This window comes from Neodiprion pinetum, chromosome 3 (genome assembly GCF_021155775.2).
Source record: "Neodiprion pinetum isolate iyNeoPine1 chromosome 3, iyNeoPine1.2, whole genome shotgun sequence".
NCBI lineage: Eukaryota > Metazoa > Arthropoda > Insecta > Hymenoptera > Diprionidae > Neodiprion > Neodiprion pinetum.
In genome coordinates, this window is record NC_060234.1 from 27,766,519 (window position 1) to 27,787,739 (window position 21,221).

Below are 21,221 nucleotides of genomic sequence, written 5' to 3' on the forward strand. Positions count from 1 at the left end.
AAAATTTGAAGAATCTGGAAGATACGATCTGCGGCTGGTCAGCGTTCTCCAAATTCCACAGACCTCAGGAATCGAACTCACGAGGCGCCAGCAAATCGGAAATATGCATCATCGGCAGGCAGAGTTATAATCCCGACCGCATTCTGAAGTACGATTTACTGTTCTAACGTCAATATCTATCGACTTGGACTTTCACAGACTCTCTCGTAATTTTTATAGGTATGGGTTCTTGTTGCGGAATTATCGGAAAGGATGCTTTTTGATACCACAAAGAAAAACTATGCGAGCTATGAATTTCAACTTCAGGTACTAGTTAAGGAAGCTGGTTGGCCAAATATTGATACTCTTTCTATTGATTATATCACGCGATAGTCGTACTCCGATAAATTATCAAATTATTTTATTGGTGATTGGACATTTATTTAAAATACCTTCCAAACGATTGATAATATATCCCACACGTTCTACATATTTGATTCTACGATGGCTCATTTTATCTATAAAGCTATTTTCCACAGGCTCACAACTTTGAACGATAAGAAATAAAGTATCGATATATTCTTCATTTTCCTTTTTAGTTTCTTCAATTTTCCAAGACATCTTCGGGCTTCACCCAACTTCCAAAATCTGCTAAATACCCAACGTACAACCATATCTCGTAACAGAACTGATACCAAGTACCAATTTCTGGCCAACCCACCTCATTAAACCGATGATTCCGGACAGCATACCAATTTCTAATTCCTCATGGTCAGCGGCGTCTATAAGTCGCGAATTGGGGACCGCAAATCTGAAAATAACCCAACGATTTGAAAAGGGCACGATGAGCGCCGAGATTGAGCCGAATTATGCAAGCCGTTTGAATAAAAGCTGGAAGAACGCGGCGTTTTTTGAATCCAAACCCGTTCCTGGAAGATCCGGCCGTCGCGACGCGCGGTCCTGTCTTCAAGGAAGACGGGCGTCGCGTCGCGTCGCGTTGCAAAGACCGCGGTTCTGATGGGGGGTGGGAGGGGGGAGTTGAGACACGGCGGAGCCAGGGAGGGAAACGGCGAATGAGAGGGACAGAGGCAAGGAGAGGGGGGGGGGGGAGGATCGCGCGCGGACCACCGGAGCGCGATTTTTGGGGCCCGGGGCTGGCGCCCGCCGACCCGCTGGGAGGTCCCAGTCTTATCTTCCCCCACCTTTGGCTTTGGGCCTCAGTGCTGCCTCTGTACTCGGCAGATTATACGTGGTCACGGCTTAAGCACTGACGCAGGTGTACCTACACACTTGCCGGAATGCCCCCATCCCAACGATACGCATTATTATAACTACGTGTAATAGTACTGAGGAGGTTCCACCACCTTTGGTGATGCCCAAATTTCCGTAACACGGGAACACTATCGATGATTAGATGTAATAGAAAGAAGTTTATACTATACGTTAATGTTTCACGAATCTTTGGGAGTTCGATGGCGAGTAAAGCTAATTGAAAACTCGTTGTATCCCAGTCGAGGAAACTCCTCCCTCACTCATTAATTATACACGGAGTATTTTGAAAGTTTCACAACGTTGACGCAGGTTTTCTTGAAATTAGTTGAAATTTTTTTAATGATTTTACGATACGTTTAGCATGTATAGAAATTGACTGCTACTTTGAAACGTAAACTTATTTCTTTTACATCGAATTCGATATTTGTTTGTGATAAAAAAACAATACTGCAAACAGGTGGATAACGGAATATCTCTAGAGCACACGACCAGTGAATTCTTCGTACTGTGTGTGTTACAGTGTTTTACAAGCACGTGGCATACTCTGGTCGAATCTATTAATATCCGGACGCGAAGTGAATCGTTACCAATTTATGAGGAGCCATGGATTGACACGAAAGTAATGAAAATTCGTCCATTCAATCGCAACATATAATAATCGGAAAAAAATTGATCAGACATGCACTCAGCGTAGGTCTATCTGAGAATGGTCGAAGCTGATTGTCTATACCTGAAAACCTCTAGAAATCTCGTGAAAAGTGAAAATTTCACTTTAGGGTCGATTACCGGGATTCTCCTCTTTCTCAATTTTCTCTTTAACCGTCTAAGCCGGAAGTTAAATAGGAAGAAAAAAATGAGAACCACGTTAGCCAGCCGCAGAGGAGCGGCGTAAGGCCCGGCAGCGGTATAACAACCGGGAGCCGAAGACGTCCTGAAATGGGTTCGAGGCCCGCATGCGGACCCCGTATTGTCCTGACGTAGCTGGCAAGCAATAGGACCCCACCTTAACCTCTCCGGTCGGCAGGATGAAAGCGAGCAGGTCCTTTGTCTTTCGATTGTCGTTGGAGTTGGAGGCGCGGAGCTACCGGGGTTCCTTCCAGGGCATCTACGAGCAACGAGGAGTGCGGAAGGACCCTGCGGGTAGCCGCTCTCCTCCTGCAAGGCAATGCTCCTGTAGGTACGCGCGATGCTTACATCGTTATATCACGTACACGTGTACCTCCGCATACCTGCACCGATAGCTCCAAACACATGCCTTCTACACCTACGTACGCTTGCGTACCTATACTTTGGTAGAAACGGAGAACGGAGCATGCACGGGACTGCGGGACGCAATTCCCGATGAGAATCGCGGGTTCAGATTGGAGACCCCGGATTTCAGATTTCACATTTGAGATGCCGCGGTGCGCGGTGCGGCTTTGCGAAATGCGGGATCAAGTTCAACCAGCTTGGTCTTGAATAGTTGCAGGCAATGTTAAAGCAGCAAGCGTCCTTTTACACTGTACGTGAATCTGAGTGCGGAATGGATTTGGTCCTACGTGAGTTGTGTGATACTACAAACGGCCTCTAACCGCATTAACGCTTTCAGAGATATTTTAACGAACTGGACGGATAAAAACGCAGTCTTTCCACGAACGAAACCACCGCCAAAACGTCACGTCTCGCATCAACGTGGTGTTTCTTCTTTATACAAATAATGTTTTTCAAGTCAATAGAAGTTCCGCTTGTTCATACCGACGAACTACATTGACCTCAACGGCTAAGAAAGTTCTCTGTCACTTTCCCGATGTTCCTTGATAATTTCTCAAGTGTCTGATTTCTTCCTCATTCTTGGCTTTTACGGAACTGCAGCAGTCCTTTTGATTTATGTGCAAACGGTTCCATCCCAGTACACCAAAGTACACCGTACAAACGAAAAACAGTGATCAATACAAACTTGAATAATTTTGGTATCCTAGTCAATTCATCGTACAACAAGCGAACGGTATTTTTATACGAATGCCTGTTCCTAACTTCCAATGACTCCATTTTCCCGATGTGCATCCTCGGTGATTGACAAACTCGGATATTAAACGAATCGATTTTTTTCGGTCACCATGCAACTATCCCGCAACCCTATCCCGACGAGAAAGAATTTCAATTGACATGACGGTCCGTTACATATATGAGCGTTTAGTTCCCGTAGCAGGTGCGCGGTATTAAACACTATTTTATAGTTTTACAGCCTTTGATGGCTTGGTTTATGGCTTTTCTCGATCCTCGTATAAATGGATCCTCGTACAGGTAACACGGACGATGCTTTATAAATATTACGATGTAATTGTAACTGCAGCACATGCAGTCGCATGTGTATAATAAATTATTTTACGGCCGTCTCGTGTATACATACCGATAATCACTAGCGAGAGGGGACTTGCCACGGCAATTGATTAATTGGGCAGTATTTCCTTTCTCTGCAGACGAATCATCGTTCCCTGTGTATATATATATATATACCTACTTCGGACTTGCACTCTAATTGTAAGTAACACGAGATATCTGCACACTCCAAATGCGAGCACTGGAATATTTTCCATTTCGTTATAGGTACATTTTACGTATGACAATTAGCTAACTCATTCGGGGAACTTTTTTTTCGCCCTGTCTCATACATTCCACGCCATATATCGAAATAATTAAAACATTACTTTAGTTTTTTTTTTCAACCAAGAGTTAAACAAACTACCCGAACCTTTGCGCTTGTCATAACGACGTGAAAAATGTGCACTTTATCATTTCTGCTTGAATCGCTATCATAACGCGTTTCACGGTTAATGCTTTCCGCGATGCACCGTTCAAGTGTGATTACAATTGCAAAAATCGCTGCAACTTTTTTATTTAGAAACATTTATGCACCTCTGTACTCCGCATTGAAATATATGACTACTTATATGAACACTTGGCACTATTTGCATCACATCGCGGACGAAGACAGACTACAGATGAGTAAAATAAGTAGAAACGAAAGAGAGATGGAGAGGTAGAGTTGAACAGGATACCTGCTGCAAAGCGTAAGAGAAGCCTCTCGGTATAAACGGTTACAGGGATTGCCGGGGAATGAAGGTTGCAATTTACCGTCAACCTCAACAACTCTAATGTGTTATAATATACCTACCGCATAACCATCGGCGACATTTCTAGTTTAGTGGTAAATTGCTCACTACGGATCGTGCAATCTCACGATTAGCCTTGTGCCAAATATTGCTAAGCGATTTTGCAGAAAGAAAGGGCGTGTAATAGTTTTGCGAAAACAAAGAAACTTGCAGTTCGCAACGTTCGTGGTAAAGACGCGGTTATATTTGAAGCACAAGTTACGCATTTTGAGCTGATTGTTGGTATGAAGATATTTATGAAGAAAAGCACGTCGACCTCGTAATGGTGCATAAAACGAGAGCCACTCTTCCGCTAACTCGACAGACGGGCTCATAGTCGATTCGATCATTCAGCGTCAACCTATGAATGCTGGAATTATTTATCAGCACAGAATTGCCCATATCTATTCAATGAATTCTCGTTGTGTACGTGCGTTCTCGTTCAGCGTATCGTTATGCATTATATACAAACCACGATACTATATAAGCACTTTGCGCATGGCTTGTAGACTTTGGTATTGGTAAAATTATATTTTCCGAGATTAAAAGATAAAGGAAGAATATATTCATAGATATTTTTAGAAAAAAAAAAAAAAACAGTTTCGACGTAAACTTGTAGATACTATATTTTCCTATAACTATTGTAATAATTTAACGTTGGGGGACCAACAATAAATCGATGTTCATCTGAAGCAATGTAGTAAAGTAAAAGCTCAGAATTAACATTGCAATAACTGGAAACTCTAGCATTGCCATTTACAATCACACTAAATAATTACTTGTACCACATTATCATGTAATCCCAACAATATTAAAACGATTACAGTGTAACGATACCCATTCCACTACAATTCTCTGTAATAACAATAAAAGAAAAGTGAAATTTTTCCGTCATTTTCAGTGTACAAACCGCGGTTGGCACATTCGTTACGATTACATTAATTATATGCAGTGACAACTGCGGAATAAATGTACAAAACACGTACGACCCGTCCCGCCTCTTACTTCGTACCTGCCGTGATGTACGAACAATTGCGTGCACTCTACATAATAAACACTTGTAGAAGTCAACGAAGATAAGCAGACATGCACAGCAAGGATGTACGAATGCAGCGTTGCAACGTCCGATTCCACGAGTATGGTATACCCGATGTTTTAAACTCGATAAATCGTCGTTCGAGGGTGGATTTGTGGGAGAGGGTAGGGGGGGGGGGGGGGAGCAGGGTTTGGAGTGAAATTCGGTAGTACTTACGGCACGACAGGGACACCCCGCGACGCCGACAGCACACATACCTCGTGTGTGCGTGTGTGTGTGTGTGTGTGTGTCAGGTGTAGAGGTATAAGAGCCGAGACTACACCGATCCGCCTATCTAGCCGGGAGGTGCACGCCATCTTTTCCGGTCTCGTATAATTTATTTTATACTTTAAAACCAGAACTGTCACGCGTTCCGAGGTATAAGGTTGAGTGGTACCACTCCGCGACCAGCTCTTTAACCTCGGTTGAATAAGGGCCTCGACCACGGCATAAATTAAGACCCCCGCGAGTGGGGGGATGAAAAACAAAATAAGACGACGAGGACAAGAGACAATAAGGAGTAGGGCACGTACAGCCACGCTTTGTTGCGTCGTGCGGGGTTTAATCGATACCATCCAACGAAACGATTCGGTAATTTCAACGATTTGTTGATGATTTGGGAAAGAAGCCTCGTCGGAGGACGTTCTTCGTGTCACCCTTACCCCCCCGTCGGTGGTTGGAGCACCTTTTCGTGTGAAAAAGTTTTCCTAGAAAGTTCGGGAATACCTTGTCAGTTCTCTGTATTATACCGTACTTGGAAGAAAGATTTCATTCGTTATTACAGTTTGTAACTACTGGAAGATTTTAGCACTTTATAGATATGTACATTAGTGTGGTCGTTAAAAATTAAAATCTTTGCGGCGCCCGAAAAAATCCTTCCTTCTGTTGAGAAACTACGGGGAAAATTTTGCTTTTGCGATTTAAACAAAAATAACACGTGCCGACGGCCAATTGAAGTTAATTTTTCGATAAAATTATGGTTTTTTTTTAATTTGTCTCAGTAGTTAAGTTTGGGTAAAAATCATCAAAAACGGCTTGTAGAAAATTAAATTCTCTACAAAATTTTTTTTTTATCACCATATTTAGAGCTAAAAATTCTGTTTTAGCTGTTTAGCTCTAAATATGGTGATAAAAAAAAATTCTGTTTTAGCTGTTTAGCTCTAAATATGGTGATAAAAAAAAAATTTTGTAGAGAATTTAATTTTCTACAAGCCGTTTTTGATGATTTTTACCCAAACTTAACTACTGAGACAAATTAAAAAAAAACCATAATTTTATCGAAAAATTAACTTCAATTGGCCGTCGGCACGTGTTATTTTTGTTTAAATCGCAAAAGCAAAATTTTCCCCGTAGTTTCTCATCAGAAGGAAGGATTTTTTCGGGCGCCGCAAAGATTTTAATTTTTAACGACCACACTAATGTACATAGTAATCATTTAAATTATGCTGAAATTGTCAATACTACATTTCGAGGCTGTTGGAGCATGAAATCCGTTGTACGGTTTAATAGCATATTTTCTTATTTAAGCAGGACCTCAGTTTCGAAAATTTATTTTTGCACCAATATGAAAAATCGTCGCAACGGTTGCGAAAATATATATAACGAGTTTCTAGAATCGAAAATAATGGGAACGTATAAGAGACTTTTCCGGATTATACATGCTGCACAACTAATTTTCGTTATCTGTTCAGAATGATGCTTTTCGGTTATACCAAGTAAGAAATGAAAATAATTTAGGACTGTACGGTAACAAAAAGAATAGACATTTATCTCCTTGAGTGGTTCTGTTGACAATATATTCTATTCTGTGAATAAATAATTGCACAAGTATCCCGGACTTTTCAAAGCAACAGGAAGACGGGATCTATTTCTTTACGAATGGGGCGAGAATCTTCCTTCGCGTTTTTGAGCACAGGAAGGGGACGAACAATAAAAATTAATACGGCCAGTGGGTAGCCGTTTCGCGGCGAAGAGAAGGGGGTGAAATGAATTTGAAAAGTTTATCGCGACATTGCATGCCGGATAATGTCACTTTATTACACCGAAACGACGACAACGAGGCCTGCAGAAGCAGGTCTCGTACACGGCGGCCAGAATTATGTATCGAAACAGAACCTGAAACTCATGATAATTACACCGAACAGGGAATTATACATTGCACTGCGGTATAACGCGCATGCAACTTTGAAATATGCAACTTTCCGACGTCCCGACGACGACGAGGTTAATAATGTCCTCCTCCTTCCCGTCGCCGTGAAACGGTAGCACCCAGAACCCGGGTACGGACCACTCCCACAGCTTAATATCATCGGAACTCTATCTATGCACCTTACTATATGACTGAATAATACCTTCGATCGATTGAACATGGGGAAACTTTCAAGTATTCGCCTGTCCCCGAAGTTTTGTTTAAGAGTGTACCTAATAGATTTTACCGGATTAATTCTATCTGTATAAACTCTACTGTTTTAAACTTCTGCAGGAATTTGATCAGCAGCTAGATCCCCCTTGTCGACTTTATAATGATTGTTTCATGACCTGGGATACCTGCAAATTGCCTAGAAGATGTACAATACATGAAAGTTTGTGTATATCGCGAGAAGAAAAAAGTTTCTGCACGTGTACAACGAAATCTAAATTGAAGCAGCAATTTCGAACTAAAGTGTCTAGGCTGATTTTGGAAACTGACGTTATGAAAATACAAGACTTTAGTACGTGGTTTTGTTTTATTTCAATTTAGGAATTTGACCGAATTGTCGAGAAAATGCAACGCACGAATTGTGGAGAAAATCGTGGAATAATGCACTTCTCACGCAGTTAGAAATGAGGCGTGAACCGAGTTAAGAATTATGGCATATAGGCTTACGTTTACAAGTCTTACGTTGTAACGAATTCAGCAAAGTCATAAATGATGAAAAATAATGATATACATGATTTATGATACAAAATTTATTTTACTTTCCTATGGATACAAAAATTTTTTTTCCGTCATGTTCCGGCTGAAGAATTGAATATTTTTCACCGACTGCAGGCAGTGTTTAAACATAAAAAATACGGGAAAAGGTAAAAGTAGGTACACAAAGGTGTACAATGCGTATTATAACGGTTTGATTACGCGCCTATAATATATAATTGTTTCTGCGAGTTGTTTCGTGAATGAAAATGGTGGGTTTAGAAACCGGAAAACGGAGGCGTCTAGCGGTTCGGGCAATCGCGTGACGGGTGTATAATTAGATTTCAATAACAGATTGTACGTATTTACTCCCAATTTTATTATTTATACAACTGTAACGGTCGTATTAATCTCTTTCCAATAAAACGATGGATCAAACATCGTCGGAACCGGCCAGATGTCGGTGACACTTTTACAGGGGTACTTTCTAACAGGTATAATATTATAACACAAATATACATTATGCACGTAGACACGAATTCGCGAATGACAATCAATTTTCTTAAATCCGAAACGCGATCGTCTACACATACATCGTACACATTACATACAATTTATAGTATGTATTACATACAATACAATAAATAAGGCGTACAAGGAAGTTACCTGCACGAAACACGGAACAGAATGTCATTTTAACTACGTAGGTATTATTACTTGTAAAATATCGGAGAAAATACGACATTTCAGAATTCAAAAGTTGTTAGTCGAACGGTTATCCTGAAAGAAGAGGAAGAAAAACAACAAAGGAAATGCAATTTGAACTGCACTGCAGTAGGTATACGTAATAAGACGGTGCATGATTCTATTACAGAGCGACGAGTAGCGTGTCACCGACGTCGGGCGTCGCGACGTCCGCAATGACACTCGTCCTTTTTGGACAGGGGAAAGAAGAACAAATAGTTAGGAAACGGCACGAGACCAGCTGCAAACTCTCGTCTCGTTGACAACTGACAACGAGCTTCTGGAAGCTAATCCACAAACATTTCTCCGTGTACGTATAAGTATTATTTTACATCCATGCACAGCGAGGGAAGAATGACACACAATTTTTTACAAGTATAAAAACGTAGCGCAAAATAAAAGTTCCGCAATCAACGTTTCACTCAAATTCATCCGTGCCGTACAGCAGTTCTATTAAAATCGGAGTATTTTTCCTACGTCAAAACAAAATTTGACGAATTTACCAAATAGAGAAATGTTTTCGTTTTATTAATTTTATTTATTAAATGACATTTCTTTCAATAAATAAACCGTTATTCACGCCATATTTGGCAAAATTTGGCAAATCCTTTCTCCTTGTACAATGAAAAAAGAAAAACTGTGGCAGTATAAGTAATTTAATCCGAATTCAAATTCTAAATTTTCACGATACGTGCGATTTATATCTTCGTGAATCTTTTCGAACATCTGCGTCGTCAAGATTAAAAATTTTATCACAAGATCACGATGCAAGCGTTAAAACTGACCAATCTGTTTTGTTTCAGAAACCATATATGTTTACTTCTGCAATTTTTAAGCCAGCTTACTCATTATTCCTGATAATTTTAACTGTTTCAGGAAAAGTGAGTGTTATCCAAGTTGCGTTTGACTTTCGGGGAATCTTTGTAAGATTATGCGAGAGTATCGAAGTGCTTTTCCCGGAGATAAGTAACACCCTGAACGTAAGTTGGACTTGGAGTGACTCACCACTATCGGCACGTTGTCCTTCGTTATTAGCAAATCTATCCCCGTGCAGCTATACATCGTCCTCCGATAACATTCACGGGGTGAAACCCATCAAGGGAGAATGGCACGTGTATTTATACCACGAAACAGGAAACAGAGGCGGTTAAAATTGTCATGACGGAAAGTTTGTAACTAGCTGACGCGATTGCTGAGCAACAGTATACATGTACATATAATACATCGGGGCAATATATCGGAGATGACAGATTAGATAAACCGACATGGAAGAAGCCGCTTAATTGCAGAGCCAACGGAAAATTAACTATGACAATAAATTGATGCTATTGCGAGGAGCCTATGGGGGTGGGATCCAGAGTTGTGGAATTGAAGCAGGGAAAGACCGACGAACTAAGAGCTATAGCGAAGCTTGCACGCGAGCTGATCGCCTAGCTTCGGGAGAGAATCAGAAATTAAAGGGGCGAACCGCTTCTGGTGTAAATTGGATGTTGTTCTTTGACGGTTAGTTAGAAATGAGCAATTAACAGAGAACGTATGCGGTTTGACTCGAGTCAGACATAATTAGGACCCAACCGGTAGCCGCGCGGCGAAGGTTATTATACAGTAAATAAACTAACGATGGAATTGGTAAGCCTTGAAACCGAAATATTTGAATGTCACATCTATATATGTATAAGTTTTTCTTTTTTCTTTTTTTTTTCTTTTTACTCCTCCATCTTTTTATTCCGAAAAAGGCCTTGGGCGGGACGAGCGGCAGGATGGCCAAGGCGAGGCGTAGTGTAGAAATAATTTATATATGGTCTCAGCCGAAAATTCATTCGCTGCCAGTCATGTAAAATGCGTGAGTGACGGGCATAAAGTCGAACCTCACCGCAGCTGACGTGCTAAGAGTTGTTTGAAATTTTATACGTCCCGTACTATGTGTAATGTGTATAGATACAATGTTAATGATAACACAACAACAACAACAACAATAATAATAGTAACAATAATTGCAGACATGGAAAAGAAAAAGGGAATATAAACCGAGATTTCAGACACAGCATGCAGGACTTCATCCTGCGATTACAAAGATCCTTGTGGCTCACAATATACAACACAAACCCCACATCGTCGCGTGTGTTAATTAAGTCACTGCACGATACGACATACCAACGCCGACTCGACTATCGTTTTGATATCGTGCGTATCATATGTATATACGTATACATGGAGTATACATTTTTGGATCCTCGATATCGTTTGGTAAATTGTTGTAACGGGTGTATAGGTTTGTACGCTCGTATCGTTATTGTGTATACCTTTATACCTTATACAGCCTGCGCGTTTCAAGTTCGTCGAAATAGAATCACCCACTCAACAGACACATTCGCAAATGGTGTATCGTATTTTTCATTTTTCGTCAGTAGCTGCGATATGTGAGACAAGGGAGCGAGTCTCTCTTTTTCCTTCATCTTACTTTTATTTCACCACAATATTAGAGGTCTACATGAAACGTGAATAGCTATTATAAGCAAGACAATCGTATAATTTTATGAAAATATATAAAGTGTTGGGATTCTTGACGAAAATGCAATTGAAAAATCATTGTGAACATCATCTTATTCACAAAATAATTACACATTACGCGTAAAATGAATATTTCGAACGCTAATGAAAGTGAGTAGCCCGAATTTAAGATCGCGATAATAGGATACTCGAGATTTGTATTGTATGCAATTTTAGAAATTGGGGTAACATTCAATGGTGCGGAATGCAACTTTTGCTGCTGTGTTTACAAGCAGCTTGAATTCACCAAAATGTAAGATTAATAAATAATCACAGATCCCAAAAAATCTCATCAAATTTTCACTAGCAAGTATAGTAACAACAAAATATTTCAGACATATGTATTTCAACAGGAAATAACGACGCTACGTTGCGAATCAATTAACCTACGACAAAACATAACTTTTGTTCAAAATTTGCTCGCAAACTTATCGATACTTCTAAATGACTGTTGAGAAAAAAATCACAGAACCATAATAATTTTTTGAACCCCTATTATTATCGCTAAATTACTCTGAAAAAGTTCTTGTTTTTTTTTAAGAGCATTTACAACATCGATGTATGTAATAAAGCAGAAGATTCGTTGATCGTCGTCGAAATTACATCGACACGTACATACCTTATTTCCATTTATACCCGGTTATTTGGCAGCAGGGAGGAAGTTATCAAGGTGATATATTCAGGGTAGTCAACCGCGACGTAGTTGCGTAGTTCAAGCCTGGCGGTACCTGGATGCTTAGCCAATGCTTGGGGGTAAATATTGCAACTCGATCCACGTTATAGTTTAGAAACACGTTGGCTAGGACTAATTAGCGACATGCAAGTTGTAAAGAAACGTCGACGAAGAAACTAGCAACTATTAAACGAGAAATTAAACGTTTGGATAATTAAAATACTTATACGACAGCTATTAACGGCATAACGGCGCTCGAATAATAACGATGCTATACTTGACGAATAATCGCTCTTTTGTAAAGTCGTGCGCGAGTTTTTGTTTTTTTTTTCTTTGTTTTTGTTTAAATTATTTTTCTTAAAATTTTGTTTATCATGGTCAAATTAATATTTACCTAGATGTAATAAAAAGAGAAAAGCGTGCAGTAAAAAGATGTAACAGTATTTTATCACGTTTTTATGGTAACGCTTTTGAATTAATACGCGCAATTATTATGGAGCCATACATACTCGTAAGTTCTATCGATTATTTTCACACGATGAGAGTAAGTCAAAATTAGTTCTGTGCTCGGTAATAAGTAGGGTTTTATGACAAACTTAAATTTAATAGCGAATAATACAGTTTGTCGCGTACTAGAAATGAATCCTTTCGTATCTAATGTAACTACAAATATATACGTATATATACACACGGACCAATAACTGCATGATACGATAAAACAATACGAATACGCACGTAAAATTGCGTAAAATCAAGTAATGAATTTCAGAATAAATTTTACAATGAGAACGAGTAACAGAACTTTTAACCGGATTGAACTACAGAAGATCACATGGAGTGAAATAGATTTGTGGATGAAATCAGCCGTGAAATGACATACCTAACACCAAATTGCTCATAAAATCATGAGAAGTCAATAAAACAACTTGTAATCTGCACTTCGACATCCCATTATTAGTATAGATGTAATAGACTAGTTGCACCGAGAAAAAAGTCTCATCATCTTGACTATACGGTCTTTAACTATTTTCGTTATGTTTCGAAAAATGTAGTTCTGGATACAAAATGACTATAAGTTATGTATCTGTGACCAGAAAATCTGGTACGTTTTACCATTTTATTCGATTACGCAGTCACTCCTACTAGGTTTTCTGGTAACTGTATAATCACGATAAAATTACGGAATAATAAAAAATTAACAAATATCTCGAATAGACATTTGTATTAGGTATACCGAGTAAACAAAAGAAAGCAAATTTATATTCGGAATAGTTTTAAAACACTCGCTCATTATTGTCATGTATTCCTATGTATACTACGCCAACCACTCACCAATTGCAATTTGGTGATCCTGGTCGTTCGCTTTTTTTTCCAATTCACAATGTTATTTGAAGCATGCACATTGGTTAGATAGTAAACATGACGTTTTCAATACTCAAACTTGTAAACTTAAAAATTAGTCAGGAAGGTCACAAGTCATCAGGTCAACCTGGACAACCAGAACTACGAAACATCAGTCCTGAAGGTCAAAAGTCACCAGGTCAAGGACCTGGATAGCCAGAACTACGGCGCGCTTGTCCTGGAAGTCGAGTTTCACCAGGTAGCGGACCTGGAGCATGAAAACTACGGAGCGCTTGTTGTGGAACTCGAGTTTCACCAGGTAGCGGACCTGGAGCATGGAAACTACGGAGCGCTTGTCGTGGAACTCGAGTTGCACCAGGAAGCGGACCCGGAGCGCAGGATCCAGAAGGTTGAGAACCCGGTACTCGAAATCTGCGGAGCGCGACTCTCATCCGTCCGCTCTACTGCGCGGTTGTTTCCAGACTGAGGAATTCGGCTAGCTGATTTTCGTCTATATAGATCGATGACGTCAAGAGAAAAAAAATTTTGGGTCACTTCACTTTCTGAATATCCGAACATCCAAACTTTGGTTTCGAACTTTAATACTATGTATGATGTTATGTATGATGTATGATGTATGATGTATGATGTATGATGTATGATGTATGATGTATGATGTATGATGTATGATTTATGATGTATGATGTATGATATCACGTCACAAAACCACGATTACAAGGTAAATGTTGCAGAGGATGAAATCACCTGTTTGCCCCCTTTTTCTGACACAGTAATCGTCATAGATTGAAGACATAGAAAAGTTTTCATGTGTCACAAAATGAATAAGATTGCTGCGTCAACCAGCATTGTTGTAAAAAAAAGTCTTGTTTTTGACTTACACCAAGAAACATCATGTATCGCTAATAAAGCATATTTCTCATCTTTTAATTTCTGCCTATTTTTCGTTCAAAAAAATACAAGTATAGTAATTTAAAAAAAAAAATCAATAAATGCTTCGTTTCACTGTGAAACCTGACGCGATGTGACAATTTTATTTAAAAACCTCAATAAACTCTAAAGTGAGGAATCATAATTACATACTGTAAACCCGGTGAAAAAAGAAAAGTCTTTAATTTGTTGCATAGTGTAATTTCGAGCTGGTCATAGAACAATAAATTCGCGTTACAGCCATGCTTAAATGTAATAAAATGTAGTAAGCTAATCACACGGATTCGACGATATTTCATTTGCCCAATTCTCTCGAATTTTCTACGTAAACCAAGCACGAGAAACGAAGCTTTTTCCAATGCAGCTCGGTTCAAAAAATCCGTGAACACCGCGAGCGCGGTATACAACGCAGCATCCGAAGTAGGATCCGCGGCGTAAAGAGATGATAAGATTGTCTATGAGGGTATAAAACTAGTCGTGTGCAGGCGAGGAGGGTGCGTGTTCGACAGTGGTTCGGCAGCCATATTCATTTAATACCTGGAGCCACTTTCAGCGCGGGGGCGGCTCCGCCGGGGTGATATCGCGGTACTTATACGGCAGGCACCGTCAAATTGCGACGGGGCCGCAAAATGGCGTGTCACACGGCTGTTAATCCTTCTATGTGTAAACGCGCTCGGAAGAAAATCCCGTCATTCGAAGTTTAATCCACGCCGGTTATAAGACACCCGAGAATCGTCGGTGCAGGTTATTCGACTCGAGAATTGACGACCCCGAAAGCGGAAAACGGCACCGGAAGTCAGCCTGTGTCCTTTTAATGGCGGTCTGACACAGCCGCTGCAGGTCGCGCTATTGGCTGCAAGTTTTTTTCGTGTTCGAGGCGTCGCGAGTTCGTTAGTGAAACTACTTTTCCTTTCCTTTCCTTACATTACCTTACGGTTTGTATTTTTTTTTCCCCTTCTTCCTCCTCTGATTGTCTCGTGTTTCGAACCCGTTACTTTCATCGCCCCACGCGACGACACACGGGCCATTATGATTCGTGGCCTGCAATGGGAATCGGGCAACCGTTGCACGATATATGCCACGTCGTGTCAAAGATGAGGCGCGATATTAATTTTCGGTGAAATTTCGTCAGCTGTGTACACAGCGCAAACATAACTACAACACATGGTATTAAAGATTTTGGGAACATCTTTGGAGTTTATAAATCATTTTCCAACTAATTATGGATGTAAAAGGAAATCTAGCATCGATGTGATGAAAGACTGCTTGGTTTTCCTAATCAAGCAATCGATGCTTCGATTATTATACACGGACCTTTTCCTATATTTCGTCATTCGGCAGACACGCATTGCAGCTGCAGCAGATCGAGGGATAAAATTTGTATTCACTGTCTGAATAATTCGTTCTGAACAAAACGAAGGGGCCGCAAGAAGCAAGGTTTGTTAGTTTTAAAATTGTATTCCAGGATCGTTTTATTTATGAGTCACTTGCAGTTGAGCAAATAACCCATTTCGACGAAATCATGCCGTGATCAAAGAACCATCTCTCCGATTATTATTTCAATCGTGTTGATATTTGGAACATCGACAAATTTCGCAAATCTTTTTTAGTTTCCAATGAAAACCAGAAAATTAATTCTACTCACCATTCTCCTTCTCCTGCCAAGCCAAAACTCCGCAGAGCAGAGCCAGGGTCTTCCCGCTTCCCGTAGGACTCTCCAGTAAGCAATGTTCCGATTTTTTGCATCCTTGAATCAGCTGAAATTGCAGAGAATAGATGAAACAAAGTCCATGACAACTGACAATTTTTACAAAACAATGCGGTACATTTAAGGTGCTGCTATTGAACGGTTGGAAAAAAGGAATCACAACATACATTGCGCGTGAAATGATGGAATACAGCCAATGTCGATTTTACCTTGTTCATAACGGCGATCTGCGACGGATAAGGTTTGACCGGAAACTTGACGTTGACACCGGCGATGTACAGTTCTTCATGGTGTACCTCCTTCGGGGTGGGAACCTCCTTTCCCTCCAGAGCAATGGTGATGTGCTTGAATATTTTCTTGTGGCATTCGTCCGGGGCATTCGCAGGAGTAGCGGGACCTGCCGAGTAGCAACCACCGGAAAAACCATCGCCGAGTATCGCCTTCGCCGCGTCTATCCTCGTCATTTTCTTCCTCGTCGTCTCGTCCCGCTTTTCACGCCAATTGAGAATCGACCATCTTTCCAACGTCGCGGAGCTGGATTCCGGAAGATTTTTGCGCTTTCGCGACTTGCGGGGCTTGCGGGGCTGACGACCCCTTCGCGAACTCGAACTGGAGCTTGAGCTTTCGCTCCAATCGCTGGAAGCGTCGTAGACGTTGGCGTTGATCACTGATACCCGTTTCTTGGTCTCTTTTAGCTGAAAAATGCCGTCCTCTTCGTCTTCGTCTTTCTTTTCCTCGACTTGTTTCTCCTCGGCGTTTTCATCGTCCTCCTCTTCCTTCTCCTCCTCGTTTTCAGACGGCTTTGACTGCTTGGAGTTCTTTTTAAACGCAAGACTGGGGTTCAGGTACTGAGAATTGAAAAAGCTCGGCGGTTCTTCGATCTGCATCTCCGTGTACTGTAGCTCTTCACTTTTCTCCCCGTCATCGTCATCGCCGCTCAAATTTGAGGCGGAGCTCTGCTCGGTCAACAAGTCACTGTCTTCATCATTCGTTATATTTAAGGCATCCTGCGCGATGCGTGGATTGAATTTTCCAGCCATTCTGAAACCGATTTCTTATCAATTACCGAATCGTTGAATACGACTCTTCTATTTTAATCAAATCATTCAACAACCAACCAATTGATAAAGAAAAACTCTGTACCGAAGGTAGCGGAATCGAAACAAACAAGAATATGTAAAAGGGTTTCGCGAGGGAGTAGAAACTTCTAGAGTTCTGGAAACTTTGGAAGAAAGTCGAGTAACAGGTGCGCAAGTACAGAACTTAGACTCGACTCTAAAATTTTTAATGACACAAGCTCCGCGTCAAGCACGCCGGCGGATTCATTGAGCATTTTCAAAGCTGTAAGTTTTCTCCAAGAACAAAACTCCGCAGTATCTTCATAAATAAAATTCTAGGTTATTTCTTTCCCACCTTCAACTTGGATTGAAATCTTCATTCATAGGTACAGTAAAAAGAGTGCACAATATATAAGATGTCTCGTGTGGTGTCGCAATAAAAGTCCTGCACCTGAAAACGAGCGATGCTTTATAATAACAGCGGAAAGCCTTTTCTACATGAATTAGGGTAAGTACTTGACAAATGTCGCGTACGTACACGGGAAGCGGAGGTAAGGAAAATGAAAAAATTAGGAAGATGTACAAGAAGACACTCCAAGACGACGATAATCGAGACGAACGTTTCGGCGTTTCGCGCTGCACATGGCATTTCTCGACACGCTACATCCTCTGTCAGCTGTGTCGCGGGCTCATTTTTCTTTACAACGTCGTTGAATGGACTGCACCGCGTGTCGTATATTTCACTGTGCACTCGCAAGACGACAAGTTCCGATGGAATATAGGTGCATAAAGTGATCGTTATATTTCTACACCGCAATTCCATCGCATGCAGTTGTCCCTTTCACACATGCTCGATACTGCTGAATTCGAGTTGTAGGATACATTTGACACCGGAGTAGCTTGCCATATGTCGATCTGAGGCAATACGGAGTGAAAAAAGGGTTGACAAGGAAAAACTGGGGCTTTAACTTGTCAGAAGTTGGTTCAATTTCATTTCGGAATTCCCCAAGCAATGGAAGTTCGTTTCGTTGTTCTTCTTACGCGACTAATTGCGGCAACTAATTTCGTTCCAGTAGTCACGAAGTGATAATGGAATCGCGTATTATTCCTCACTTGTTTTCCACATTTTTCTATCATTTATAAATAAATTTATTCGTTTTTCAACTACGAATTCTTTACAAAGTCTGTATTTTTCACCCAAAAACGCTCTTTCGCTGCGTGAAAAAAATATACTGAGAAACCGGATTCATCTCAAATTACTGACCGCTGAAATTTTTTCAAACAATATTGTTCCTCTCAATTAATGTGTTTAAATATCCAAATATTACGGCATCTTGATCCAGAAACGCATTTGAATTTATCTCAATAAAATGAGTTAAAAAGTAGGGGTGGTCAGAGATATTAAATCAAAATTACAGTCTTTTTGGATCAAAAATATTTTTGAAGGTGTTTCATGATTTGAAAATAATTCTCATAAGTCAGTCTAATTCGTAATTCCTTTTTTTGACGCCATTGAAGTTCGTAACGTTGATGGCACAATTTATTTTTAGGAAGAATTGTCATTCCATCAGAAAAGTATCAGCTGACTACAAAAACCGTAATAAAAGATTGCATAATTCTATTTTGAAAACACATCTCCTGAATTAATTACTCTAAAATAGCGAAATATTAAATAAATGTTACAATTTGAATATATTCTTTCAAGTGAACCTTACTGACTCCAACCTTATTTTTTTTTCCTTTGTTTTTTTCTTTGAATGATTGAATTACGCGTTAACGACTTTTTTAATTTTTCAAATCATTTTATTTTGGTTTCTCCTCAATAACTGTGTGTAATTTCACGGTGAATGAATACAGGAAAAATATTGTCAACAATTCTAACGATGCGTTGGACTGGAAATCGACCATAACATAACATTTAATTACTCATAATTGGTAAATTGAAGCGTAAAATGCTTCTAAAAATGTCGTTTAAACGGACAAATAGATATGTTTACTTCAATTCTAGCTTAAAATGAAATTTGTAAAATAGGTATGCGAAATGAATTATCAAATGTCGAATGGTATTGTATACTGTAAATATTATTATCAGGGTTTTTCTACTACTAACCAACCAGGACTCTGCGGCTTTCAAATTATTCATATTTAATTCAGCGCTTAACAAATACTGTCGGTGGTATGTGCATGAAATTTCTTACGCTACGCTCCAGATAGGATACAAGCAAACATTACATTACAGGTTCAGAGCTCGTTACAATCAACGAAGATTTTGCAATTCCAACATAATTTAGTCGAATCAGAGGGAATCGTTCTTTTTGGAAAATTTTTGTAAAATTGTACGATCTATTTTAACAGAGATATTCGACACGTGACCGACGCTGAATGCAGTACCTAAATCTTACACAATATCGAATAAAAAAAAATTGAAAATGCACGTACAAATCTGATCTAAATGGCGAATGCAAAACAGCAAATACACAATGAATTTGAATTAACGATTTCAAGCGTTACTCCGCCCTCGTTCAAAAATGTTCCACGAATGCGCGGTTAAACGTAAGCACCAATAGGTGGACGTTGCCATGACACACGCCACGACCTCGTGTACAGGAGAAATCCGTGGCGTACACATATGAAGCAGAATAAAGCTACGCATGCGTCTCTCTGACTCCGCGCGACCACGCGACTCGATGTGTCGTTGACTGATGCACGCGGATAAGGCCAAACGAGAGGAACGGAGTGACACGGGCTGATAATGCGAGCAGCAAGCTCGCCGTAAGGCCACGAGTGGCGACGATGACGATGAGAGATGGAGCGATAATATCCACCGATAAGATAGGGGGGAGCGATACGGGGTGCGAATCTAACCTCAAACGTCAAGATTTTAGCGAATACTCACGGTGACGGAGGATCGAGGCGCCGTCTTACGAAGGCGAGGGATGCTGAGTAGACACAGACGATGATGAATATCGCTGCCAGAACGATGATCATCGCCCGGTGATGACCTATCTGCTGGTTTGTCGGCGAACGCCGAAGGCAAACATTGAGGTTAGAGGACACAAATAGCCGGAGCTTAGCGGGGCCGACTTTCGCCCGGCACTCGACGCTTCGACGTTCGACCGCCGTTCGGGAGAATCGATTCCTCGACACTCGGCGCGGGACACACGACAAGTTTCGAATTTCGAACGCCACGCAACGGAAAGAGAGTAGCACAGGCACGCGAATAACGCGACTTGTTCGGCGGACTAGACGATCGTACTTGTGTAAACATGAGGAATACGAATCTGGGGTCAGAATTGTTTCGTTACACACAGATTTTGAGTCGTGTATGGGGTATTCCACTATAATTTGAACACCGAAGTATTTGGGGTGACGGAGCGATTCTGACTACGGATTCGGGTTCAGTATTTGCAACGATATATCGAGACGTGATCTAATCCACGGGACAAGTGTTTTTCGTGATTTCTTTATTGTGTTATTACCCGCAACTCAAAATTTAGGGGCGATAGGACGATTCAATTGAACCTATTTTTAACCTATGAATTAATCCCAAGACATGCCTTGATGGATTACGAATCTAATAGCATTCGTCGTTAAGTTGAAACTTGGAATTTTTGTTTAAAAATAATAAAGAAATTTATTATATCATTCATGTGTTTATATATTTTATGAACTGAGAAACAATTCTCGAAAATAATAGGTATCACTGGATTCTAATATTTCATCGAATGAAGCTACCGCGGTGGTACGACATTTTTTCGAGGATTAACATGATCTGAGTATAATCTAATACGGATTTAAAAGAAAAAATCAAAATATCAAATTCTCGTGCCAGAAAATATGTTTCACGAT

The 21,221-nt window shown here is 40.3% G+C and overlaps 1 protein-coding gene across 1 annotated transcript in view; it reads right to left on the reverse strand.

Moving 5' to 3' along the window:
- LOC124214467 (Fanconi anemia group J protein homolog) overlaps nucleotides 1-20,470 on the reverse strand; it is a 71,289-nt gene extending 50,819 nt beyond the window's left edge. The window contains exons 1-3 of the mRNA XM_046616743.2: nucleotides 20,269-20,470; nucleotides 16,524-17,355; nucleotides 16,252-16,363 (exon numbers count right to left, since the gene is read on the reverse strand). Coding sequence (XP_046472699.1) covers nucleotides 16,252-16,363; nucleotides 16,524-17,355; nucleotides 20,269-20,360 — 1,036 coding nt within the window. The 5' untranslated portion in view covers nucleotides 20,361-20,470. The remainder of the gene's footprint in view (nucleotides 1-16,251; nucleotides 16,364-16,523; nucleotides 17,356-20,268) is intronic.
- Between the last annotated feature and the right edge of the window lie 751 nt (nucleotides 20,471-21,221).